We start from the raw sequence: 24,798 nt of genomic DNA, 5'->3' as shown, positions 1-24,798 counted from the left end.
CCACCTTTCCACCCTCCCTCACCGCTGCACACTATCCATCCCACCTCTTGACACGCTTTAATTAGAGCTCTGATTGATTAGCAGCACTCAGAGCCCTCGCATCGCTATAAATTGACTGACTATAAAGATTCGAGCACACTTCAGGCACAACGCATCACGAACATGACTCAAGTGGAGGCCCCCTCCAACTATCTCCGCCTGTTCAAGGAGTTTCTGCGCCAGAGCTCCATCAATGGCCTGCACCCGTTCCTGTACCCCACACCCATCCGATACGCCAAGTGGGTGAGAAAGTGCATCTAAATCGTATAAAAAAACTATCCACCCCTATTTACAGAGCACTCTGGCTGACGCTGATGGCCGCAATAGTGGTGTGGACCCACGTTGTTATCGTCAATCTCACCCTGGAGTACCTAGACCAGCCAACAGAGATCCATATGGCCCCCGATCTGGTGCACGTGGCCAACAGCCCCTTCCCGGCGGTCGGCGTCTGCACCGCCAATAAGATCAGCCAGCGTCTGCTGCGCAGCTATGCCGTCAAACTGTGAGTCCTTTATTGATTCTCTCAGCCTTAGATTTAGTTGAAGTAGCCCAGGTTGTTGACCTCAGCGGCCATGGCCACGATCGAGTCGAGGAGCTCCTCGCTGGCTGGCACGATCTGTGCGGCTGGCAGCTTGAAGCCGGTGATGATGCTGTTCGAGGAGGGACGCAGCTCGTAGCAGAAGGCCATGCGCACATCCTGGGTACCGTAGGCCCAGTCCACGCTAGCACCGGCCGCTGGATAGATGGCATCGTAGATGTTGCCTCCGGTGTACGTAGTGCCGTAGCGCTTGTTAACGGCGGCAATGGACACGTCGTAGACCTTCCTAAAATCGGCCACGTTGTCGGGGAGATCTCCGGTGTGTCCGTAGGGATAGAGCAGGTACTGGGAGTAGGCGTGCAGGGAGATGTACAGCTGGATCTTGCCCTTCAGCGAGGCAAGGTAGTTGGACAGGGAAAGAGTCTCGATTTCGGAGAAGGCTGAGGGGCCGGCATAGGTATCGGAGCAGGGGTTGGAGCTGGCGCCCACCTCGTTCCAGTGGAAGGCCCAGTTGCGGTTAGGATCGGCGCCGAAGCAGCCCTGGTAGGGTGTGCGTGTCTTGCGCCACATCCGGTCGGTGGTGTGGGTGTAGACGTAGCCGTCGGGGTTGGCGTGGGGCAGGACGTACCAGGTGTAGTTCTCGGCCAGCTGCTTAACAGCCTCCACTTCGGAGGTCAGCAGCTGGTTAATGATGTAGGTGGCCGCCGCGGGGGCGATCCACTCGCGAGCGTGGATGCCGGCCTCCAGGAAAATGCCGGGCTTCTCCTTGCCGCTCTTGGTGATCTTCACGCCCAGAATAGAGCGTCCCTGATAGGTCTTGCCGCCCTCGATAAGGGTAACGACTCCGGGGTTTTCAATGGCCAGGGTCTGCAGCCAGGCGTAGGTGTCGTCCAGCTCGTAGTACTGCTCCCAGTTGTAGGCTTCGCCAGCGCGTCCCTTCATTGCCACCTTCTCGTCGATCTCGTCCATGGTCTTCTGCACGTCGCTGGACTGCAGCAAATACTTGATCTCGGCCTTGCCGAGGATCTCCAGTAGATCGGGCACCTTGTGCGGGGCCACAACCATCTTGACATCGGCTCCCACAATGTGCACTCCGTCCAGGAACAGGATGGAGTCGCTGGAGCTCTCGAGCTGCTTCAGCACGGCCAGCTGCTCGGCATTCTCCGCGTTCGTCTTGTACAGGCGGTAGTTGTCATAGCGGGCGCGCTCGGCGCTGACTCCCGCCAGGGCCACGACGGCCAGGAGGGCCAACAAAAGGGACTTGGTCAGCGACATAGTTGTCGTTGTTTGTATGAGCTCCAAACGGGCGAGATGGTTGCTTTTATAGGCCAGACCAAAAGGCGGCGCCGATAAGAGCCGAATCTAATTTATTGCCCGATAGTGCGCGCTGCGCGAGTGGCTTTGCTTTGTCCATTTCTGTGAGGCAGTAAATATCTCGGGGTAATCTGTGGGTGGCTCTTATCACGGTCTCAGCCCCATCGCATGGTAAATCATTGCATGACGTCCCCGAGAATTCTCAAAGAAATTGCCATTTCACGAGACACAAGTGTCTCAGACCAGTCACTCGAGCTCCCTCTTAGCCTCCTCGTCACAAATAATGAACTAGTTAGTCCAGGGATTTATTTCAACTTGTAACCCTCGATAGAGGCAGCGGCCTTAACCATTTCCACCACCGAATCCGTTGTCTCCTGTCCCGTGGGGATTATCTGTGACGCCGGCAGCCTGAAGCCCGTCCAGAAACTATAGCCCGAGGGTCGCAGCTCGTAGGTGAAGGAATACTTGGTCTTCAGCTCTCCATAGGCCCAGTCCATGCTGGAGCCCGCCGCCGGATAGATGGCGTCGTATACATTCCCTCCCGTGTAGCGGGTGCCAAAGCGCCGCTTCATGCCCCCCAAAGCGGCGGAGAAGATGCGCTCCAGCTGTCGATGATTCTCAGGCAGCGAGGAGGTGTGTCCGTACGGATAGAGCAGCAGCTGGGAGAAGGAGTGCAGCGAGAGGTACATGAACACGGGCTCTGGCAGGGACTTCAGATACTGCGAGAGGCCCTCCGTTTCCGGCTCCGAGAATGCCTTGGGTCCGGCATACGACTCCGAGCAGGGCTCGTCGCTGGCTCCCACCTCGTTCCAGTGGAAGCCCCAGTTCCGATTGGGATCGGTTCCCATGCAGTTCTTCTCCTGCGGACTGCGTGTCTTGCGCCACAAACGATTCTAAATAATGGAAAATAAGGGAAATTAATAGGATTATGCACCGAATTGTGATATTAGAGCCTACCGTGGAATGAGTGTATACATATCCATCCGGATTGGCATGGGGCAGAATGTACCACACGTAGGAGCGGGCAAGGCTCTGGATTTCTGGTTGCTGGGATGTGAGCAATTGATTGGCAAAGTACGTGGCGGTTGCTGGACTGATCCACTCCCTGGCATGCATGCCCGCCTCCAAAAAGATTGCCTGCTGTTCGCCCCTCTCCGCCCCAGCACTGTGGAAGATCCTCAGACCCAGGAGATCCCTGCCCTCGTAGCTGCGGCCAGCGACAAAGACGCTGACGATGCCTGGGTTCTTTTCCACCAGGTTCTTCATCCAGCGATGGGTGTCATTCAGCTCGTGGTACTCCGTCCAGGAGTAGTCATCGCTGCGACGATTCGCATCCGCCACGGGTTCGATATCCAGCGACAGACTGGCCTGGGCATTCGCATCGAGGAGCTCAGGGGAGATATCCAAGCTCTGGAGCAGCTGCAAAAACTCTTCATTGTAGCTGGGAGCTATCAGTGCGTTAATGGCGCCCAGATGGAGATCATTCAGGAATATGACTTTCTCGTTCGTGGCCTCCAATGGCCGTAGACCCTCCAACTGCTCTGCATTGTTTGGCTCCAACCGATAGACACGATGATCCTCAAACGTAAGGCGTTCGCACTCGCACAGGGCCAGCAGAGATAGCGACAGCGACACCAGTAGAACCTTCATTCTGGCACTAATCAAGGAATGGCCCTAGTCTAGGCCTTTTATACTCCACCATCGTGTCGCGTCTTGCATACTAATTTCCCTTTTCTCCACTCCCACTTCGTTTAGTTATCATCACCAGGAAAAGTCCAACTCCAACGACGAGTCTACGCTGCAGAGGGTGGCCCTAGATGTGGACGATATGGCCGAACGCCTGCTGGTGCTGGCGCAGTTCTATCTGAATCCCCTGGACACCCCGCAGCTGGACGAGGCACAGCTGCAGCGGCTCCACTGGCTGCTCTCCAGCTACCACAACGACACTGGCTACTCGGTACGTGATATATTGCGTCAACTGTCGCCAGACTGTGGCGAATTGATAATCCGAGGCATTGTCTACGGCTCCCCTGTGAACACCAGCCAAATGTTTGTCAAGCGACCGACTTCATCGAATGTGTGCTGCATATTTAACTATCGCCGACCCAGCTATTCCCAAATTGCGTGAGTGAATCCTACCACCCATAGGGGAGATGAAAGACTAATCAAATTACTAATTACAGGCACATACGAGCGGAGGATAATGCCGAGATGAGGGCCCAGCGAAAGGTGGTGTTTGAGTCCAATTCCATTTTGAACAGCGTGCAGTTTGTGCTGCAGGACACACCAGAGGATGATCAGACCAACACTTTCATGACCAACAATGCGTTTCAGGTGAGGGAGAGCGTGATTCCCCTTACCCTCCGATCATCGCATAATCTTAGTATTTCTTTCCTTAAAGCTGACAATCTTTCCGCAGGAGGATTATGCCACCGTTCAGTCCACAACTTTGGGAGAAATACTCGTTGATCACAACACCATTGTCGAGATTCCCATTCAGCCCACGTTCTTCAGCTCCAGCGAAGGAGTGCGCACCGTCTCGCCGGAAGCTCGTCGCTGCTACTTTCCCGAGGAGGGGAGGAAGCTCATCAACCAGTAGGCTCCACACACCATCTACCCTTTATACCATCCACTAATAATCATATTACAGATCGTATTACTCGATTGACGAGTGCCTGCTGCTGTGTCGCAGCAAGAGCATGATGGATCACTGCGGCTGCGTCTCCCCGCCTATGATTGGCAGCTCCACAGACCTAAAATACTGCAGCTTACCCGACCTGCCCTGCCTGACCAAGTGGAAGAGCATCTGGTATGGTTACGACGAGTTCGCGTATCTGCAGGAGGGCGAGAGCCAGGCGGCCCAAGGACAATGCACCCACTGCCTGCCCACCTGCAATGGAGTGAGTTTCCGCATCACAAGCAATGTGGCGCCCATGCGCCTCAACTACAATGGCACGGGCTACCGTACGGGTCTACTGTGAGTCCTTCCTTTCCGGCTGTCACTTTATCTGTTGCTAAATTTGTTGTTCAATTTCAGAAAAGGGCTGACCAACGAGCGGCCCTTGGCTGTCATCAAGTTCTTCTTCAAGTTGCGCTTTGCACAGGCCACCAAATCGGAGCTGGTCAGCACTTGGGTGGTGCTCCTGAGTGAGTATTCCATCTCTACAGACATTCAGGGAATCCATTTCTTTATAGTTTTCCCTTGCAGATCGCTTTGGGGGCATCCTCTCGCTTATGTACGGCTTCAGCATAGTCAGCTACATCGAGATATTCTATTACCTCACGGGCAAGTGGTTCGTCTACATCTGCAGAGCATTTACCAAGAGGCAACCACCACGAGCAGTCAGAGGAAACAACAGCCTCTACTGGGATGAGTTGATGCCCAAGGGATTAGGATTAAGGGTGCCCAATTAGCACGTGGAAGAACGAACGCACTCTCCTCGGATGTATGCTGAGCATAAATACTCTTTATTTTGAAATCGCTTTGAAATACGCTCACAAATGATCAACAATAGAATGGACTTATATCAAAAATGTATATAATGCAAACTCCACCGCTTGACGCTCACTCACTCGCACGCACGCTCTAATAGTCGTCGCCGCGGGATACGATCTCCTTGCAAGTGGGACGCAGCATGATAGTATGCTCGTACTGGGCCGTGTAGCAGCCCTTGATGTCGCACAATGGCGGATAGGCTTCCACAATACCCTTGTCGCATAGATCCTTGAGAGCCATCTGGTACTTGGTGGCGCCAGCGCGATCCAGCCAGCGCTTGCAGAAGGCCAGAGTGCCAAAGTTCTTGTTGATTGTGCCCAGAAGCTGCTTGGAAGACTGAAGACGCAAAGGCACGTACGGAAGATCAAAGTTCTTCATGTAATGCGAGCAGTCCATGTCGTCGTGCACCAGGCCGCGGCCCGTGGAGCCGAACGTTTCGATGGCATAGAACTCATCTTCCTCCATGCGCGTGGACTCGCCGCCCTTCACAATGGGAACAGTTTTGCCAGCATGAATGCCTATGGAAATGATAAAAATAAGATTGGGGTGAGTGAAACTACTTCTCATACATATTTATATAGATTTAAGCTTACGGTACGGGCTAATGGAGTGTCCGTTCAGATTACGTATGGCCTTGATGGGGTACGTCTTGCCATCCAGCTCGACTTCGTATGATTCCATTACCTCTTGAATGGCAGCCCCGATATCACATAGACGCACGTCAATGCCGGCCTCCTTGATGCCGGTGTTGGTGGCCTCCTTGACGGCCTGCAGCAGCTTGTCGTACTTGTTGTTGAAGGTCAGGGTGAAGGCACAATCGATGATGCGGCCCTTGATGTGGGTGCCAAAATCAATCTTGCACACGTCGTCGTACTGCAGGACCGTTGGGTCGCCTGCATTGGGGGTGTAGTGGGCCGCACAATGGTTGAGGGAACAGCCAGTGGGGAAGGCCAGACCAGCGTCGAGGCCGTTCTCGCCGATAAGACGACGGGCCGTGTTCTCCAGCTCCTCGCAGATCTGGATCATGGTCATGCCGGGCTTGATGAAGCGCTGCATGTATTGACGCGTCTGGCGATGGGCCTCGGCTGCCTGGCGCAGCTCCTGGTAGATTTCGGTGTTCATGCGGTCCAGGGCACGCTTCTCCTCCGAGGTGAGCCGATCCTTGGCAGTGCGATCATCCGGCAAGTCCTTGGGCGTGGGATGCTCCACGATCTCGCCCTCGGGAAACACGCCAGAGGGGAAAAGCTTTGCAATCGGTATGGTCGGGGGCTCTGTCTGGCCGTTACCGGCTTTCTTCCCCTTATTGTTCTTCTTCTTTGCCGCCGGCTGGGCCGAGGCGGCGGCAGCGGTTTTTTTCTCGCCGTTTGTGGTCTCTGCATCTGCATCTGGGGCAACTTCATCGCTGCCACCCTCAACTGCCTTCTTTGCTGCGGCCTCTGTGGAAGGGGTTGTGAAAGTTGTGGCGTGTACGGGTGCGGGGCAATTGCAATTATTGCATTTTTGCGCTGAGGTCACTCACCTTGTCGCAGTTTCTTGTTGTTCGGCTTTGGCTTTTTCTGTTTCTTCGCATCCTCGCCGGCAGCACCGTTTTCGGTGATCGCCGCCTCCACGTTTAGTGCTTCGGTTGCGGACATTGTTTAACGCAAATTGATGAATTTAACGAAAATCTAATCAGTGCGATTGCTGCCGATGGCGATGAAGAAAGAACAAAAACACGAGGTACTACCGCCAGTGCTGGCTAACAATCTTGTTCACAGTCACGAAGTATTTTTAAAAAACGGGCACGGTTTTTGTGGTACCTAATAATGCGGTTCCTATGTTTCTCGGTTTACGAATTATATATAATTTAATTGACGTTGCGACACGAGAAAACTGATTAAATATGCTTTCTGCCTGTCTAATACTATTGATGTGAACTATTTTGGTGCGACCCTAATTCAGTGTTGTAAGTCGAGCGGATTGCTGTATGTGCTGACTGTCCATCCCTCGTCAGTTTTTGTTTATAAACGCTAGGTATTTTTTTTTTTATAATTCCTTCAAATGGACGAAATCCTGTTTCCCACACAGCAAAAGAGCAATTCTCTCAGCGACAGCGACGATGTAGATCTCAAGTTCTTCAACACAGCCTCCGGTGAGCGCAAAGACAGCGACACTGCCTCAGACACCGCCAATGAAGGGGACCGCGATGCCAAAGACGGCGACATGGATACGAAAAACCCAGACGGCGATGGCGACTCCGGAGAGCCGGCCCTTAAGAAGCTAAAGACCAAGAAGGAGCTGGAGGAGGAGGAACGCGAGCGAATGCAGTGAGTAGCATGTTGATATCAAGATGATGTACCCCCAAAATGGCTCCTTTCTTGCCCAGAGTTCTTGTTTCCAACTTCACGGAGGAGCAACTGGATCGCTATGAGATGTACCGTCGCTCAGCCTTCCCCAAAGCAGCCGTCAAACGGCTGATGCAGACGATAACCGGCTGTTCCGTCTCCCAGAACGTCGTCATAGCCATGTCCGGCATCGCCAAGGTCTTTGTGGGCGAAGTGGTGGAGGAGGCGCTCGACGTGATGGAGGCCCAGGGCGAGTCGGGCGCCCTGCAGCCCAAGTTCATCCGCGAGGCAGTGCGTCGGCTGCGCACCAAGAACCGCATGCCCATAGGACGCTACCAGCAGCCCTATTTCAGATTAAATTGATCCCCAAAACCGTGTCGAGTGTGGAATATAGTGCATAAGGTAGAATAATATCGGTTACAAAAGCATCTTTATTGAGTGTTGTGTCTAATCTACAAAGTCCTATGCTAATCCATCCGCCGGGCCTCGGCCTGCATGGTCTGGAGCACGATGTGGGGGACCAGGTGCGTGGAGGCGTAGTTAAGGGGCACCGTGGCCAGCGGCGCCGTGCCATCGGAGGGGAAGTTCAGCTCCTGGGCCATGGGCATGTCCTTGTCGATCACGTCCTGGGCAATCAAAGTCTTTGTCTCCTCGTACTCCATGCCAGCCTCGGGCTTGGCGCCCATCAGCAGCTTGCCCCGCTGCACGCCCATGTACTGGGTGGCCTTGGCGTTCAGCGGCAGCTGGCCGCAGGTGTCGGCGTGCACCTTGCGGTGGGCCTGCAGGTTGGAGATGCACGTGAAGCGCTTGCCGCAGTTGTTGCACAGGAAGCGCTTGATGCCCGTATGCACCGTCATGTGGGTGAGCAGGCTCTCCCTGTAGGGGTACTCCTTGGGGCAGAGGTGGCATTTGTACGGCTTGTACTCCGTGTGCCTCGTCTTCAGATGCGACTTGTACTGGGCCTTAACCTTAAACGTCTTCCCGCACTTGTCGCACTGGTAGGGCGTCTCCGACTGGTGGAGCAGCAGGTGCGTCTTGAGGATGCCCGCCGTGGAGAGCCGCTTGCCGCAGACGCTGCACTGGTAGAGTGGCAGCCGTCCACAGTCGGAGCGCACGTGGTCCGAGAGGGAGGTGCGGCCCGTGAACTTCTTGCCGCATTTGTCGCAGATGAGGTTGCGGGGCAGGTTGCGCGGCTCCTTCTTCGAGTGGAAGTTCTTCTCGTGGTTCTTGAGGCTGTCGTGGCCGGTCATGTACTTGTCGCACTTCTCGCAGTACAGCAGCTCCTTGTGCTGCTGGTGGGCGTGCTCCGTCGCCAGCTCCTTGCTGGCGAAGAACAGATTGCAGTAGCAGGGACACTTGAAGATCAGACTACCATCCTCCCCATGGACCTTTAGGTGCGTCTCGAGGCGCTTTTCCACAAGATAGATCTTGCTGCAGATGGGGCACTTGAACACCTCCTCGTCCAGCTTCGCATGGACGTCAACGTCCTTGAAGATGTCCTTGATATCCTGCTCGGTGAGCTTGTGGTCGTCCCGCAGATGCTTCTCGTAGGGCTTGCGTATGTGGTAGATCTTGACACAGTGCGGACACTTCCAGGTCTTCTCCATCTTGTTGATCATCTTCAGCCGCTCCTTCAGTTCTTTTTTGGTGATCTTGGACACACGCTTCGGTGTGCTCGGCGCCTCCTCGGGTGTGGGGGATCTGACGGTGCCTCGTTTGCGGTATTTCCGCTTGCCCGTCGAGTCCTTGGCCCGTTTTTTCTTCTCCTCGTAGTTGTGCCTCAGCGACAGGACATCTTCCTCTGTCTCCGCCGTCTCGGTCTGCTCTCCCAGCGGCACAGCCGCTATCTCGTCCAATATTCCGCCGCCATGCTCCACCTTGAGGCTCTCGAAGGGCTTCAGGCCATCGCCCTCGTCCGTGCTGAGCAGGACATCCAGCAGCTTGTCCTTCTCGCTGCTGAAAATGTCTGCGCTCTCCGTCTTCACAAACAGACTGGCGTCCTGGTACTCGAAATCCTCGTCGAAGGCCTCCACCTTGACCATGGCCGGGGCAGGCAGCTGGAACTGTGAGGCGTCCGCCTCATCGTCGCTGTTGTTTGGCTCAAAGTCGGGGCACTCGTCGCCAGAGTCCGAGGACTGCTGGTCGCTCATGTTCTCCTCCTTCAGCTGCGGCGGTGCCGGCACCGCCTTTGTCTTGATTCTGCTGGCCAGGGGAATGTCATCGTCGCTGTCCGATGCAGTCGCATCCTCCTCCTCGTCGGACGAGCCTGCCTTTAACTTTGTTCGTTGTCTGATGCGTTCCTTATCCTTCTTCTGATCCGAAGGGCCAGGACTGTGTTCAAGTTTTCCGCAGGTCTCTGGGCGACTGCGTCGATGCTTGGCGAGGTTGGAGGAGCAGGAGAAACGGGTGGAACAGCACTTGCACTCCACTGGGCGCACCCCGGCTGCAGCCGTGGATTCTTTAGTGGGAAGACTCTCCTGGAAAGGAAGCGCTTTTATTGTTTCATCCTTAAATTCGAATGGATTCTACTCACCTTGGGAGTCGTCTCATCAGGATCGATGGCTTGCTGGCACTTTGTCTTGCAGTGGCGCTTGTACGCCTCCAGATACTTGTAGTCTGTCCCGCACTTGTCGCACACAAATCTGTTCCGTTCGTCTTCCGCTGTGGAGGCATGCTCGGTCTTCACGTGCTGCGACAGTTCCTCCTCGTGGCAGTAGCGGACGTCGCACTGGCGGCACTGGAAGCCACCCGGCGGCTGGTGCTTCTTCACATGCTTCACATAGCCGGCCAGAGAGATCAGTGCCTTGTTGCATACGGGACAGTGGAGCTTGGGCACTCCGTCTGTGGTGATCTCCACCAGCATTTTCTGGGCTACTCCTCCGCTGCCGCTGGCTATCGGTTCTGCAGCTGTAGAATGGATTGCTTGATTAGTTTTTGAATATCAACCACTGAAAAGCCAAAAACTGAATTTCATCCCTGGTAGATTGAGGGGGAGGGTAGCGTGGGCGATGGATGGGAAGAAGGAACAGCGGATTGGAGGATTGGACGTTGACTTTTCGACCGGAAACCACCTACCCATTTCTTGGCTCTTCACTTCTCGATTGGAGTCTCCTTTCGGGTACACCCTCTCACAGACACCGCCGCCACCGCTTCTGCTGCTGCTGCTGCGGGGGTCAGACCCTCTCGTCGTCACTGGCTTGGGCTACACTCAAATATCTCCAAAGGATGCTATCCTGCTGCATTTTACCGCACACTGAATCGGGGGCTCTTATTGTTTGTTGCTGTTTCGCGGGTCAGCACTGGGAAAAAAATTAACACCTTGCAAGTACACTTTAAAAAATGAAAATTTGTATATTTCAATGCTGGCGAGTAAATTATTTTTCTTTGTGCAGCCTGGGGTGGCAATGTAGCCCTGGTCGGAGCGTTCATGTCAATCAGTAGGGAACTAGTTCGTGAGCAGCACTCTCAGAAAGAGAGAGAGGGAGTGGCGGCAGGGCTGCATTAGCAGCAGTTTACCGCGAAAATTTGAAAGTTGAATTTGAAAGTGAAATTTGTATCTTGTAGCTATTAAAACTGAAATGGGAAAACGAAAATTCGGAAGCTTACGGTTATGCGGATATTTGATATGGGATTTTGTATTTCCGAGTACATATTTTTACTGGACTTAAGTACGGCACTCTGTGCAAAAAGAGGTGGCTTAATAGCAGCTACGAGTATACTATATATAGAATAGCCAACATGTAAACAACTCTGCAGAACATACGCCTACGTTTATCGCTATAATTAGATATGCGTACCATTGATGCGATTATATCCTCCAGTTTTCGTTCTGATTGAGTGTGACTCAGTGAACGGTTGCCCTTTACAGTCCGTGTACACGACACGACACGGATTCCGATTCCCAATCCACAAATCAGAACTCAGAGTTCCCCCATTCAAGCACGCCAAGGGCACTCTTTGATTTTCGGTGGGTGATTACATTCAGGAAATTTACACTCATGCAGTTTATTGGGCTCGAAGCCTGATTACAATTTAGTGCCGGCTATGACTATGACGAGCTATAGCCCTGCCGCTACCGCTACCGCCGAAAGTGACGTCAATCTGAACATTTGTGTGAATGAAATCGAATTGTGTTGGGTAGAAAAGAATGGGCGGCTTATTTGCATATATAAACAAGTACACGGATAGATGTATGGACGGTATGGGAAGGTCAATTTTGATGGAGTGCCTTTGAAGAAGATACTCGTACACAAATCAATTGAGGCTCGCCTGAAATCTGAATCGTCCCACACGTGCCTAGACCTGCTATTAAATTTCAATTATAATAATAATAACTGGTGAAACCCCAACATTTGGAATACAGAAACAGAACAGAGCCATTGCGTTAGTCATGCAAGGGATTTCCTCCCTACGCCATAGTGGTGGAGTTACAGTCCAGTCCGTTTATTGTGTTGGTTTATTATGCAAATTTGCATTAATTTTTCGTTTGCTGCACACGTGAGGGGCAACAACAGGCGATTCTGTTGCATTTGCAACTGTTGCTGCCTGCGTTTTGGGGCTTTCAAATTGCTTTCGAGCGCAAATCGTCGGCAAATGTCATTAAATATGCATATCGCACCGTGGGGTAAACACTGTACAATGTGGTGGGGTGTCTCCAGTGTGTCTATATGCAGATCCCTCCCTTTGCACCCCTGTCTGTAGCTCGTGTGTGTGTGTAGTTCTCCCTTGAGATTAGCGAGCAAGGACATTTTGGAATCTTTTGTTTTATAAATAGCCGCCTTTGATGGACAATTAAAAATGTATTCTGCTTTCGGCGTGGAGAGGCACAGGCACTGGCACAGGCCTATCAATAGATGAGAGATTGCACTGCAAGAAATGGGTTGAAACAAGAAACGAACACGTGATTCGCATCTTGGTCCCATTTTACCTTACGAGTTGTTAGCCTTAATAAATGTTATCCTGCCGCCCCTGTCCTGCCCAGCCCTCTGACATGTCTGAGCACTTTGTGCAAATTGTCAACGCTGCTGTTGCTGTTACTGTTGCTGCTTCGTCCTTCTACGCATGGGGCGGACAACAACAGGAGCCGCTGCCTCAGCTTCAGCCTCAGCCTTAGTCTGAGGAATGGCAACAGCACTGCCTGGGCAACAAAGGCTTCAGGTTATTGCATGCATTTTAATTAGTAGACAAGCCAAGTGGGCTGCCACTATATAGCGACAGGGACATACATACATACATATACTCGTATTGTAGGAGGCCCTAGCCTTACAGCAAGGCCTGCCAGAGTATATAGTATACGAATCGTATGCATGCTCAGGAAGAAGCATTGGATGAATTGCCTCTGCATCTGCCTCCGCCTCTGCCTCAGCCTCGGCGTGGGTGATGCCAAGAGTTCCAATGAGATACCAAATGGGAGATGAAAGGGGATCTGCATCTGCATCTGATTCTGATTATGATCCGAATGATATATGGATGGAATCGATTATTCAGAGATGAAAGAGTATCGAGCTGTCAGCAGATGACATCGATAGGACATCCTCTATCGTTCCATCCATCCTTCCTTCCTTCCTGCCGTCTGTCCAGGACACATACTAGATGCTGGGCATAAACAAATCTCGGCTCATCAGCGTCACAAACAAGACAATGATATATGGATTTTGGGGGAAGCCTTTGTCAATTCAAACTATTCTCGTGGATCCCCACATGCCCCATATCTCATGCCGTCCCCCGCCACAGTCGAAGAGCTGTAAGCGAGGACTTCAGCGCAGAGCTTCCTCTCAATCTATCATTCTGCCCTCGCTCTACCACCCCACCCACTCCGGCATCCTCCCCACCCCACCACCGTCACGTTCTGCGCTAGTTTCTTGTATTTATTTTTAAATTGTTTCACACACACAACCACAAGGAGAAACATACACTGGCCCCTCGTCCGTTCCTGTCCTCTCTCTCTCTCCCTCTCTCTCTTCTGGCACTCGCATCCTCCATGGAGGACGCCGGCGACGACGACAACTCATGTTTGCATTGGTGTGGTGAGTGTCCTGCCCTGTCTCTAGGCTGTGTGGGTGAGTTTGTCTATAAAAACGTAGAGAAAAAAGGAAATACTACAAGGAAGAACGTATAGACAATACAGGATACCCGCTAATTAGATATGAATATATGTATCTTAGAGATTGCACTTTGTTCGAGGGAAAAATTCAAGGGAATACCTAAAAAGATTCAACTGGGACTTCTATAAATTCTTCTTCTATAACTTCTAGCAGTTTGGTAGCTAGTGGTGTTGTCAGGGATTCTGCAAAATTAGAGCCTTGTATCTTCATAATTATTGCTGCTTGCAAAATTCATTCTCAGAGATACAGGGATTTCTACAGGGAAATGGCTGATGGGTTCGATGGTTGATCTTTCGAAAGCATATCGATTGGCCAGCCACGAATACCCCCTGTATTTCTTCATCGGCGATTAACGGGTATACAAACACACAACAACAACAAAAAATCTGTGTGGCTCTCGCATCTGTCAAGCAACCAAATACCCCACCACCACGCGTGTCCCTCCGCGACCCATCGTATGTGTGTGTGTGTGTGTGTGTGTGCCTCTCTCTCTCTCTTTCTCTCTCTAGCTTTGTGTGTGAGTGCGGGTTTGTATGTAAATGTCCTTGAGTGCTTGACGGATGACATTCATAAACGTCACTTCAATTACCTCCACGCGCCAACGCCATCGCCATCGCCAGCGACGATGCGGCACCATCCCTGGTCGCCAGACCCCCATTTTCTCCATTTCCCCATTTCCAAGAATATCCCCTTGGACTCCCCCCTACTGCCCGGCACCGGCACCCGACACCCGATACCCGACACCCGTTTACCGCGAAACTTGTGAAAAGTCAGTCAGCCAAAAATTAAAGCACTTTCCACTTTTCCGCTTTCAGCATTTCTTGTTCTTGTTGGATGGTGGCTGCAGAGTTTTGCTTTCTTTTATTTTCTCTCTATTTTGTTTATTTTATGCTTATGCAGCAAAACTATCTCTCAGATAAATTGATAAAGGTAACACCATGGCAACACCACGGATGGGGCTGCAGGAGCAGGCCAGGCCTCTCTGTCTAAGGAATGTCATCCTTGAAGACCCTCCAAGAGATGACTAAAGAAAGATCGTCAGCATTTAACATTTAACCCAACATAACATTGATGTTCAGGGATATTCTGGGCATTTTATCCCATAAGCGATTCCACTATTATAGCTGGGTTCTCCCCAAATAAGGGCTACGCTGGCCTTTTCCGACCTGATCTTGATTCATGGTCTGCCATTGATTTTCTCTCGACAGCCTCCAGAAGGGGGCGTGGGCTGGGGCGTAGGGTCTCGAAACATTTGCGGCATTCGTTTATGAGTGTGTGTGTGTGTGTGTGTCCTGCTGTATATTTGTGTTGGTGTGTGAGTGTTTGTTACGGTTTCCTTCACTTACACTTGTCCTTACAAATTTGTCCTTTTCTCAAATGTGAAAAGACGCATAATGTCCTTTTTACCCGACCTTCCTTCTTCCACTGTTTTATCCGCCTGTGCCCGCTGGTCGTTCTCCTCTTCCTCCTCCTCCGCCCTCGGCTCTTCCTCCTCCTCTTCTTGCCTGCGCTTCCTCCTCTTTTCTTTCTCGTCTCTTCTTTTTTCTTTTGTTGCTGCTGTTTTTGTGTATTTTATATTTCTTTTTGTTGACGACATTTTGTGTGTCGTTTATTTTGTGTGTGTTTCTCTTTCTTTTTCTTTTGCTTCTGCTTTTCTTTCGTTTTTGTTTTGTCCTTTCCCTCCCTCCACTCCTCCCCGTTACTCTCTGCTGACGTTGGCTGCTGTCATGCTGCTGCTGCTGCTGCTGCTGCTGGCGTTTGCCGCCCACATTTGCTACTTGTAAATTATTTGCATTAGTAGCCACTTGTGCTTTGTGCCGCATGTATTAGTATTAGAATGTATATGTATCTGTTTGTGTGCGTTTAGTTGCGGCTCAGCAGGGTATATTGAAAAGAGGGTGCGGCTTGCCAGGGAGCAGCCCAACAGCCTTCGGGGTACCCGCGAGCAGATGCTGGAGAGCACTCACACAGAGCCAAAGAGGGACACGAGGGCGGGCACTGCCTTACCCCACTATGAAATCTACCTTGCTTTTCGGCCCGAGGCAACTTTCAGCGGTCCTTCCTCCCCGTCCTTTTGGGGATGATTCCACTCAAAGTGGAACTTGACCCACTGTGCGTCGTGGCCCCCGCCGTGTGCGTGTTTGTTTAGACACACACACATACATGGATACGCACACACACACAATCGTAAGCTAATATACGCAAATATACATACATACATTTATTTGTATATTTTCGCATTGAAATTTCCATTTTTCTTTTCGTTGTTGCCGCTGCTGCTACGGCTGTTCCTTTGGCCTGTTCTTCCTCCTTCCTTCCTTCCTCTCCATCGTTCGGCATCGTCTCATTCTTTTTGTTCGTGTGTTGGCCTGGCCTGCACTTAAATTAACTGATTGCAACATTCTATACAGCTTTTTATGGGGGCTGCTGCTGCTGCCACTGCCGCTGCTGCTGCCACTGGAGGGAGGGGCTGGTTTGGCTGCCTTAGCCTTTTGCATAGTTTTTCGAGGGGTTGAACGATGGGTGGATGGACGGCCACATGGGAGTTCTCTCTTTTAAGTGGCTAGTAAATGTGGTTTCTCCGTATCGTCTCCGTGTCTCTCTGCTGCTGCTGCTGGTTCGGGCTGGGGTTTCTCTTTTAACGTGTGCTAAACATGTTATGCAGGATTGCGTGCTCACAACGTGGTGTATGCGCAATATTTACGTCTTTCTTGTGGCTGAAACTGAAATGCATTAAACCAGGCAGCAGGCAGCAAAAGTCAGGGCCAATTCTGCGATTGCTAATTGCGTATACGACATGTGTGCCCCCTTCCCCGAAATGATTAGCCGAAAGATTGGATCCCAAAGATACTTTTGCATACTTTGCGGCACCCCAGAGAATCCTCCTTCGTTTCGCTTGCGAGAGGGAGAGAGGCAGGAGGCAGGGGGCCGGGGCAGGCTTCTCTAGGAGCACGAGTATAAGCCCCAGAGGATTGAGTGGAATACTATGCCCATAATAGCCCCTGCAATCGATGGGCCTGAAAATAAATTCATTTGGACGGGGGAAGCTGCCGAACAAATGGCCAGAACAATTTACATAATCACTGAACATTCAGCGGCAGGCAGTCCCAAATATAGAAACCAAATGGGAACCGGAAATAGGAAGCGGAGCAGCAGAGCAGCAGAGCAGTCGAGCAGAATGAATGCCCCAACTGTGTTTTATTCGGACTCGTCCTTCGCCTGGCACCGATTTATCAAAGTTCATTGAAATTGTTTGTTTGTCCCCCAGCACCAGCAGCAGCAGCATTCCCTGTCCCTGCCCCGAAACCTCCAGCCTCAGTTCCAAACATGTCCTTGACAGGGTGGGGGGTAGTGGGTGGTGGCGAGAGTCGACCTTGCCGCTGTTTCTGCTGCCTTTGCTGCTGCTGCTGCTGCTGATGATGATGATGACTACGTCATTCATTAAAATTTTCGCCCAGTTATAAGTTTGGGCATTAAGCAGCATTGAGATGTCAAGCGAATTACAGAAGCCCCAAACAAATGCCATAAAAGCCATTCCCATTCTCCCGTTCCCCCGATCCCCAGGTTCACACTGTGCAAAACTTTTCCCTGTTTTTCTTTTTCTTTTTGCTTTCCTTTTCCTTTTTTCCATGGATTTGATTTATGGCCTCCCAAAGGGAGATGCAAACGTGAGGGGGAAAAGTGCTGCGGGAAATGTTTGTCTGTGGCTTGCCTCGTGTCACGTGCCCATCTCTCTGTGGCACATGAAAAGTCAATGCTCAGCCCTTGATTAATACTCATATTATATGGTTTATTAAGCAGATGCCCGCATGCCAAGCCCATCTGTTCATCTGCTCTATTGTTGTGGGGAACTCTTTTGTTCAGAGTTCGACTTGACGCCATCTCCTGCGGCCAGGATGGGATGTGCCACCTTCCACAAATTATAATTACAAATGATATATATTTTGGCAGTTTTATGATGCCTGCAAATAAATGATACTTGGTCGCAGAACCCGCAATGCCGAGCCCCTCTACTGATACTGATACGAGGCTTAGCCTCGTCTGGGAGTCTGTCTGTCTGTCTGTCTGTCCGTTTGGCTGGCAGCACAAAACAAACAGGTACAAAGTCCACCAACTCTCGGCCAGACAGAGAAAAAAAAGAGAGAAAACACCAGAGAAAACAAGAAAACAAACCTAAAAACCTGATGGTATTCCTCGTCAGGCGTCGAATCATCAATACCCTGTCACGGCTGAAGATAACAAGTGCCACGAAGTGGAGTCCCAGGTGCAAGCAAATACTGCAAAAAAACTGAACTTTGGAGTATGACCCGGAGCCAGATTCATCTCGTTCCCACGCGCAGGAGAGTATCACCGATCGCACCTACGCCAGCAGCGACTGGTCTAATCAGAGATCGCGTGAGCGGAGAACAGAGAGCGGACTCCGAGAGTGTCTGCAGTATAAAAGACAGGCGCGCACTCCGTCTGGTGTTAATTCATCCACGATCCGAACCGGTTACGAACGTCATTCAGAATGTGGCTGGCTGTTTTGGCTTTGTTGGCGCTGCCGCTGCTCGTTCTCGTGTACTTTGAACTGAGGGCCAGCCGTCGCAGGCGGATGCTCAAGGTATTCAATGGACCCGCTCCTGTGCCCGTGCTGGGCAACGCCAATCGCGTAGGCAACACTCCCGCAGGTTAGTCGTCATGATTCCAGAGGAATCAGCCCCCTAGCGAAGGGGGCTCGTCCATGCCCCGTCTAGACGATAGGGTCCGATAGTCGAAGAAGAGCACAATCAGCGGGTCTGGCGCTGTCTCTCGCTTTGTCTGTGATTAGACATGGTGAAAAACAAACGACAAAAGTGGGCTCGTGCCAAAGATCGCAATGACCTAATTCCGCTCTCGCTCTACCGTTCTCTCATTCTCGTGACTGCTCCGCAGAGATACTCGCGACGATATTCGACTGGTGGCAAGAGTACGGCAAGGACAACTTTGTCTTCTGGATAGGCTATACCCCGCACTTAGCCGTCACCAATCCGAAGTACTTGGAGTACATTCTGAACAGCCAGTCGCTGATCCAGAAGTCCACCATCTACGAGCTGCTGCATCCGTGGCTGGGCTACGGGCTGCTGACCAGCCATGGGAGCAAGTGGCACAAGCATCGCAAGATGATCACGCCCTCGTTCCACTTCAACATCCTGCAGGACTTCCACGAGGTGATGAACGAGAACTCCACCAAGTTCATCGCCCAATTGAGGCGCGATGCCGCCGGGGACAGCATCATCGACTTCCAGGACCACGCCCACTACCTCACGCTGGACGTGATCTGCGACACGGCCATGGGGGTGCCCATCAATGCGATGGAGCACCGCAACTCCGCCATTGTGCAGGCCTTCAAAGAGTGAGTGGTGTGCTGGGGCGACGTTGCTTCGAATCCCAAACTAATCCTCGGTCCCACAGCATGTGCCTCAGCGTCAACATGCGGGCCTTCCATCCGTTCAAGCGCTCCAACCGCATCTACAGCCTGTCGCCCGAGTATGCGGGCTACCAGCGGACGCTGAAGACGCTGCAGGACTTCACCTACGACATCATTGAGAAGCGTGTGGAGACGCTGCAGGCGGGACAGAATAGCTCTTCCTCGGACCCCTCCTCGCCGCGGAAGAAGATGGCCTTCCTGGACACGCTGCTCTCGTCGACCGTCGACGGGCGTCCACTGACACGCCAGGAGATCTACGAGGAGGTGTCCACCTTCATGTTCGAGGGCCACGACACCACCACCTCCGGAGTGGCCTTTGCCGGCTATCTCCTCTCCAGGCACCCAGAGGCCCAGGTATTTGAGCGGCCAACTCCTCCAGTATTCGTGCCGCTCGGCTAAAGACCTTTTTCGAACCGCAGCAAAAGATGTACCAGGAGCAGTGCAATGTCATGGGCAGCGAACTGGACAGGGACGCCACCTTCCAGGAGATAGCGCAGATGAAGTACCTCGACCTGTTCATCAAGGAGGCCCAGCGGGTGTACCCCAGTGTGCCCATGATTGGCCGCTATGCCGACAAGGACTACATGATCAGTAAGCGGACGCATGAAGCATCCTGCCAGAGGAACGCCCAATCGAAACTTGTCGTCTCCCTTTCCAGATGGCACGCTCGTGCCCAAGGGCACAACTATCAATCTGGCGCTCGTTTTGCTCGGCTACAACGATCGCATCTTCAAGGATCCCCACCACTTCCGCCCGGAGCGGTTCGAGGAGGAGAAGCCCGGCCCCTTCGAGTACGTGCCCTTCAGTGCCGGTCCGCGCAACTGCATCGGGCAGAAGTTCGCCCTCCTCGAGCTGAAGACCGTGATCTCAAAGCTTGTGCGCTCCTTCGAGGTGCTGCCCGCCGTCGACGAGCTCCTCTCCACCGATGGCCAGTTGAACACCTACCTGGGGCTGTCGCCCGCCGAGAAGCAGAGGCGGGAGGCGGGTCGACACAAATACGATCCCATTCTGTCCGCCGTGCTCACCCTCAAGTCTGATAATGGGCTCCATCTGCGCCTCAGAGAGCGACGACACTAGTTTGGCTCTAGGTTTACTATTCTATTTCTAGTTTCCCAATTACTGTATGGATAATATTACGACTTCGACTCTTTACTGGTTTGTTGTGTGCTTTATTATTCCTGGTATTCGTAGATTACCAAAGAGTCCTGAAATATGGAGTCCTAAAATAGTATCTTAATTTTCACTTTGCGTATATCTTGTGTCTGTCTCCTTCTGTGGATCTTATGAAACAATTCCCAACCAAATCGAATTCAGAATGTATGTCTGATTAAACGAACTGTTGGCGAAACAGTCTGCTGTTCAGATTCCTGATTATGTTCGCTATTTGCAGAGCTTTAGGAGTTCTACCCTAAGTTTTCCCAAACTATATATTTCTTATCAATAATACACTCAATCAAAGTCTTAGGTTTATTGTGCGCGTTGCTGGACTTTATTTTGAACGCAACATTTCATTTCTTTTTGAAAGACCACCCTACTCCAATATTTGCCATGGCCCCAGAGAGTCCAAGAATTACGAGTGCGCCCACACAAAAGATCTTCATTTTCGGCTTTCAAATGAGTTGTGTTCGCCGACTTCTGTGGCTTTTATTGATCCCAACAAAACACTTCCCTGATCGGATTGGCAATGGAGTTATTCGATTTTCACCTGTTAATCCGTGTCTAATATCCAGATAATAAATACCCGTGAAACTGTGGTGTTCTCTGGATAGTTTTCCGCTTTCGAAAGAGATAAATAGTACTCCACATACTCGTACATATCTTAAAGTCGGAATCCGAACTTGTTTCGCTCGCTCTCTCGCTTGTTTCCGTAAATATTTGATATGACAATGGGTGTGGGAATGGATGTGGATGTGGATCTGGGATTCGTGGGGTTGGGGCTTCGAGGCTTGGGAGTTGGGGGCGTTGGGGGTTGGCATTGTTGTGCGTAGAAATATCCGAGGTATGCGGCGTACCAAGCCGGGCATAATCAAAATACAATTGTGCGTGGAGTGGAGCGGAGTGTGCTTGTATGTGTATTTTTATCTATATCTGTATGTGTGTGTGTTGGGCGTTCGTGTGGGTGTGTGTGTGTGTGTGCTTTAGAGTGTTTGTAACGCATGCACAAACGTTTATTTCTTTCTTTCTTTTGGTGTTTGTTTGAAGAGGGGGGACGGAAGGAGACTACCTGGAGCACTACTAAGGCCAACAGAAGAGGGAGAGCCCAAACAGCTGCGCGCTCTCTCCCTGAGCCGAAAAGTATGCTATAAACTGGAAGCAACCTAAGAGAGAGCGAGCGAGCGAGAGAGCTAACCAAAGAAAGAGAGCGAGTCGGAGAATATGTTTGTCTGTTTGGGTTAATGCAAATATATGCGAACGGAAAGCATCGTAAATTAATTAATTATAAATCGAAGCAGCAAAAGATGGCACCAGCCAGGACACACGACACCGGAGAAGCAGGAGACACTACCAGGAGACGGCAGGCGACAGGAGCCGGGAGCCCATTAGTCGAGCCCGGAGCCGGAGTCTCCTCCCGATTCATTTGTGGAAGTAAGTCCGCTCTCTCTGTTGTCGTCGGCTGCTTCCGTCGGCTACCGCTCGGCTTTTGTAATCGTCTTCCAATGGCTTCGTGCCCAGTGGGCCTCCAGATTCGTGGTCGCCTGTCGGGGCCCTACAACGTTTTCGGGCGCTGCGCTGACAACATCCTCGCAGGACCAACGAGCGGACGGTGCGTCCAACGGGTCTCCTCCCCTATGTGTATGTGTGTGCAGAAACTGTTAACCGTGTGCCAGCCCGTGCTCGTGTCTGTGTGACTGTGTCCGTGTCCGTGTCCGTGTGAGGTGTTGGAAAATTTATTGCAGTTTGAAATCAAAGGAAAAACTTAAGCCAAACCAAAGCAAGCCCCAAATCGGATTCACTCGTAGCACAAATCCTGGAATAATCGGGGCGCATACTATATATATTGCCTTTTTTGGAAAATCAGAAACATGCTGGGAAAGCCCTATTCAAAGCCAATTTTTATATAATCAAGCAATAAAAAGCCGCAGAACGGCTGCAAGGGTGGTGCACGGGCACAGGCACGGGCAGGGGCAGGGGCACGGGCATGGGCACGGGCACGGGCAAAGCGCTTTTCGGTCGTCTGTGTGAGTGCAAAAACGTTAATGGCAGGCAGCCTACGTTTGTGTCCTGTGCCCGTGCCCGTGCCCGTGCCTGTGCCTGTGTGTAACTGTGTGTGTGTCTTGTGTGTATGTGCGCGTTCTCGTGCTTGAGGCCTTTTTCATAAAGAGGTCAAAACGTTGCTTTCTGCTCTGGCTGTGTGCAAAAGTTCTGCTTTCTGCCATGCTTGTTTCTATTTCTTTTTCTCGTTTCGGGCTAGTCAAGAAGAAAATTTAACAGTCAGACATTCCGCAGGGCCTCGAGCCGCAACTGAGTCCGTTACCGTATCCGACCCCGTTCTTAAAGTGGCACCGCCCCGCCCCTTTAAAGTTTCCCCAAGCAAATGATATAACAATTAGCGAGGCGGAACCCAAAGCATGTTCTTAGAGTTCTTTGAGTTTCTTCTAGCCAACGAATCGTACAGTCAGGGAGATCTTTGTGGGGGCTTCTGTGGCATACTTTTGGGGCAAGCTATCGATGAGGGAAAATTACATAAATAAGGCGTTGCTTTCTGAGGATAATACATATATGGAATTAAGATCTGTTAGATTTTTTCTTCAACTGTTTATTTTTTTTGATTTTATATCAAGATTGGACACTTGTAAAAAATATATACTACAATCAATTGAAGGAAGACTAAAGTTTACGTTTCTGAGATTTATTCTCATAAAAATAGTGTACGAAATAGCAGGTTTAAGAATTTTAAATAATTTCCTAAAGAATGGTAAAAAAAAAAAATAAAATCCTTAGGTTTCCCAAAAGCTAAAATTCCAATGTTTGACACACACTAAATTATGTAAATCCACGCGTTGGCGTTTGATTAATGCTCGGATCCTGAGAATGCATGAAAAGGGAACTATTTGGCAGCCATCACCCCCACCCAACGACTAAGAACCAAAGAAGCCAAAAAGTTCTCGAGTTTCTCAGAAGAAACTGTGGTAGACATCATATCCTAAAAAGACTGGTGGGGCTTTTCCATCAGTCTGATGAGGCAATTATGTAAAGAAAGCGAACAAAATGTTACGCAATTTGCTAAAAAAAACAACAACAACAAAAAAAAAGGAAAACAAAAAACCACGAGGGAAAAACATAATTAATAACAATGCCACACGGTTGAATTCTTGGCTAAAACTCTGGGCCATGGCTAAAAATAAAGGCATAGATAGGATGAGAGACAGGAGATTAGGCGGGGGATGAAGGAGGAGAGAAGGGGAGAAGGAGGAGTAGGGGAAGGTCTAGGAACAGCGGGAAGCTACTCAAAGCATAACAATGAACATAACCGCACATTGGGCCAGGCAGGGACCGTAAAAAACGATGGGAAGGCGCAGTCATTTGTGGGTGTGGGCCCCACAGCGTAGGGCTGTCTCTGTGTCTCTGTGGGTCTGTGGGCCAGGCGAGTCACCTACTAAACCCAAAATGAAAGTAAAAATTGTAAGCGTAAGCTAAAACAACAAACACAGCAGAAAACGAAAGCAAAACGAAAGCGATAGGCGAAGAAGGCGGAGAAAGGAGAGGCAAAGCCAAAGGCAAAGGCAGAGGCAAAGGCAGAAGCGTAAGCAGCGATAAGGCCTCGCAGATAAGCGGCATAGGCGGGAGAGAGAAAGTGTTTGCTTGGAAATCAGCAAAGAGAAACTACCAACGAATATCCCTAAAAGTTCTCTCTTTTGTTCTCTCTCTCCCTTTCTCTGGCAGGCAGTCATCTATAGAGCGAACATTGAAAATGTAAACAAAAGCAACGCAGGCGCAGCAGCAGCAGCAGCAGAAGCAGCATCAGCTCTCCCATTCTTTTGCCATAAAAGAGAGAGGAAGCAGCAGCAGCGGAGGCAGAGACTGGATGAACTTCCAGGCTCGTGTCCGCGTATCCTTCGTCGGTTTTCCAGCGGCCAGGCTGCCTCAGAACGTTAGCAGAGTGCAAACCGTGCTGTCGTCCAGCTCCGGCTCCGGCACCAGGCACCAGCAGCAGCTCCCGCCACAACGGCTACAACGGCTACAGAACTCAGGGAAACTTTTCCACACTCACACACACACACAGAGACACACGGTCACAGTCACACACACACATAGAAAGGACACAGGGGAAGAGGAAGCGACAGCGGAATAGCCCCAGACAAATGGCCAGAACAGCGAGCAACGGAGCAGCGGGCCAGGCCAACCCGTGACTATAAACGGGATACGCGAACAGAGGAGCAACAAAGAGTGTAGCAGAAGAAAAGAGTGGAGGAGACGTAGACGGAGAAGGTGGAGAAAGGAAAATCGCGCCTGCTGGAAATGGAAGGAGAAATGCTGCGGCTTCTAATGTCCACGCCAGCAGCGGAAGTAGCAGCCACAGCAGCAGAAGCAGC

The 24,798-nt window shown here is 51.2% G+C and overlaps 7 protein-coding genes across 8 annotated transcripts; 3 read left to right on the top strand and 4 right to left on the bottom strand.

Annotated features, from left to right (window-relative positions):
• The first annotated feature begins 5 nt into the window (after positions 1 to 5).
• LOC6588918 (sodium channel protein Nach) lies at positions 6 to 5,316 on the top strand. The gene is made up of 8 exons (XM_002014444.2): positions 6 to 278; positions 335 to 541; positions 3,647 to 4,015; positions 4,075 to 4,225; positions 4,293 to 4,486; positions 4,542 to 4,868; positions 4,929 to 5,038; positions 5,100 to 5,316. Exons 1-8 carry the CDS (start codon positions 163 to 165, stop codon positions 5,303 to 5,305), a joined length of 1,680 nt encoding a protein of 559 aa, XP_002014480.2. The 5' UTR covers positions 6 to 162; the 3' UTR covers positions 5,306 to 5,316.
• LOC6589451 (zinc carboxypeptidase A 1) lies at positions 528 to 1,867 on the bottom strand. Its single transcript, XM_002014442.2, has one exon. The coding sequence runs from the start codon at positions 1,850 to 1,852 to the stop codon at positions 575 to 577; it is 1,278 nt and encodes a 425-aa protein (XP_002014478.1). The 5' UTR covers positions 1,853 to 1,867; the 3' UTR covers positions 528 to 574.
• Positions 2,181 to 3,624, bottom strand: LOC6588917 (zinc carboxypeptidase A 1). The gene is made up of 2 exons (XM_002014443.2): positions 2,849 to 3,624; positions 2,181 to 2,784 (listed from the first exon to the last, which is right to left on the bottom strand). The coding sequence occupies exons 1-2, from the start codon at positions 3,539 to 3,541 to the stop codon at positions 2,197 to 2,199; spliced, it is 1,281 nt and encodes a 426-aa protein (XP_002014479.1). The 5' UTR covers positions 3,542 to 3,624; the 3' UTR covers positions 2,181 to 2,196.
• A 15-nt stretch (positions 5,317 to 5,331) lies between the features above and the next one.
• On the bottom strand, positions 5,332 to 7,054 carry LOC6588919 (methionine aminopeptidase 2). The gene is made up of 3 exons (XM_026989197.1): positions 6,907 to 7,054; positions 5,981 to 6,823; positions 5,332 to 5,905 (listed from the first exon to the last, which is right to left on the bottom strand). The coding sequence occupies exons 1-3, from the start codon at positions 7,019 to 7,021 to the stop codon at positions 5,478 to 5,480; spliced, it is 1,386 nt and encodes a 461-aa protein (XP_026844998.1). The 5' UTR covers positions 7,022 to 7,054; the 3' UTR covers positions 5,332 to 5,477.
• Positions 5,870 to 8,139, top strand: LOC6588920 (transcription initiation factor TFIID subunit 11). Of its 2 annotated transcripts, XM_026989198.1 has the most exons (3): positions 5,870 to 5,933; positions 7,455 to 7,693; positions 7,753 to 8,139. In XM_026989198.1, exons 1-3 carry the CDS (start codon positions 5,898 to 5,900, stop codon positions 8,072 to 8,074), a joined length of 597 nt encoding a protein of 198 aa, XP_026844999.1. In that variant the 5' UTR covers positions 5,870 to 5,897; the 3' UTR covers positions 8,075 to 8,139. The 2 variants fall into 2 exon arrangements, with proteins under 2 accessions (XP_026844999.1, XP_002014482.1); XM_002014446.2 differs by lacking the exon at positions 5,870 to 5,933 and having other exon boundaries at positions 7,409 to 7,693.
• On the bottom strand, positions 8,123 to 11,045 carry LOC6588921 (zinc finger protein 91). The gene is made up of 3 exons (XM_002014447.2): positions 10,787 to 11,045; positions 10,245 to 10,618; positions 8,123 to 10,188 (listed from the first exon to the last, which is right to left on the bottom strand). The coding sequence occupies exons 1-3, from the start codon at positions 10,788 to 10,790 to the stop codon at positions 8,179 to 8,181; spliced, it is 2,388 nt and encodes a 795-aa protein (XP_002014483.1). The 5' UTR covers positions 10,791 to 11,045; the 3' UTR covers positions 8,123 to 8,178.
• Positions 11,046 to 18,307: 7,262 nt separating this feature from the next.
• Positions 18,308 to 20,416, top strand: LOC6588922 (cytochrome P450 4e3). The gene is made up of 5 exons (XM_002014448.2): positions 18,308 to 18,485; positions 18,730 to 19,189; positions 19,249 to 19,618; positions 19,684 to 19,855; positions 19,923 to 20,416. The coding sequence occupies exons 1-5, from the start codon at positions 18,326 to 18,328 to the stop codon at positions 20,339 to 20,341; spliced, it is 1,581 nt and encodes a 526-aa protein (XP_002014484.1). The 5' UTR covers positions 18,308 to 18,325; the 3' UTR covers positions 20,342 to 20,416.
• Positions 20,417 to 24,798: the final 4,382 nt, after the last annotated feature.

The sequence above is a fragment of the Drosophila persimilis genome, unplaced genomic scaffold (assembly GCF_003286085.1).
Source record: "Drosophila persimilis strain 14011-0111.01,24,50 unplaced genomic scaffold, DperRS2 tig00000191-arrow-pilon, whole genome shotgun sequence".
Taxonomy (NCBI): domain Eukaryota; kingdom Metazoa; phylum Arthropoda; class Insecta; order Diptera; family Drosophilidae; genus Drosophila; species Drosophila persimilis.
This window is presented reverse-complemented; position numbering and strand designations above follow the sequence as displayed.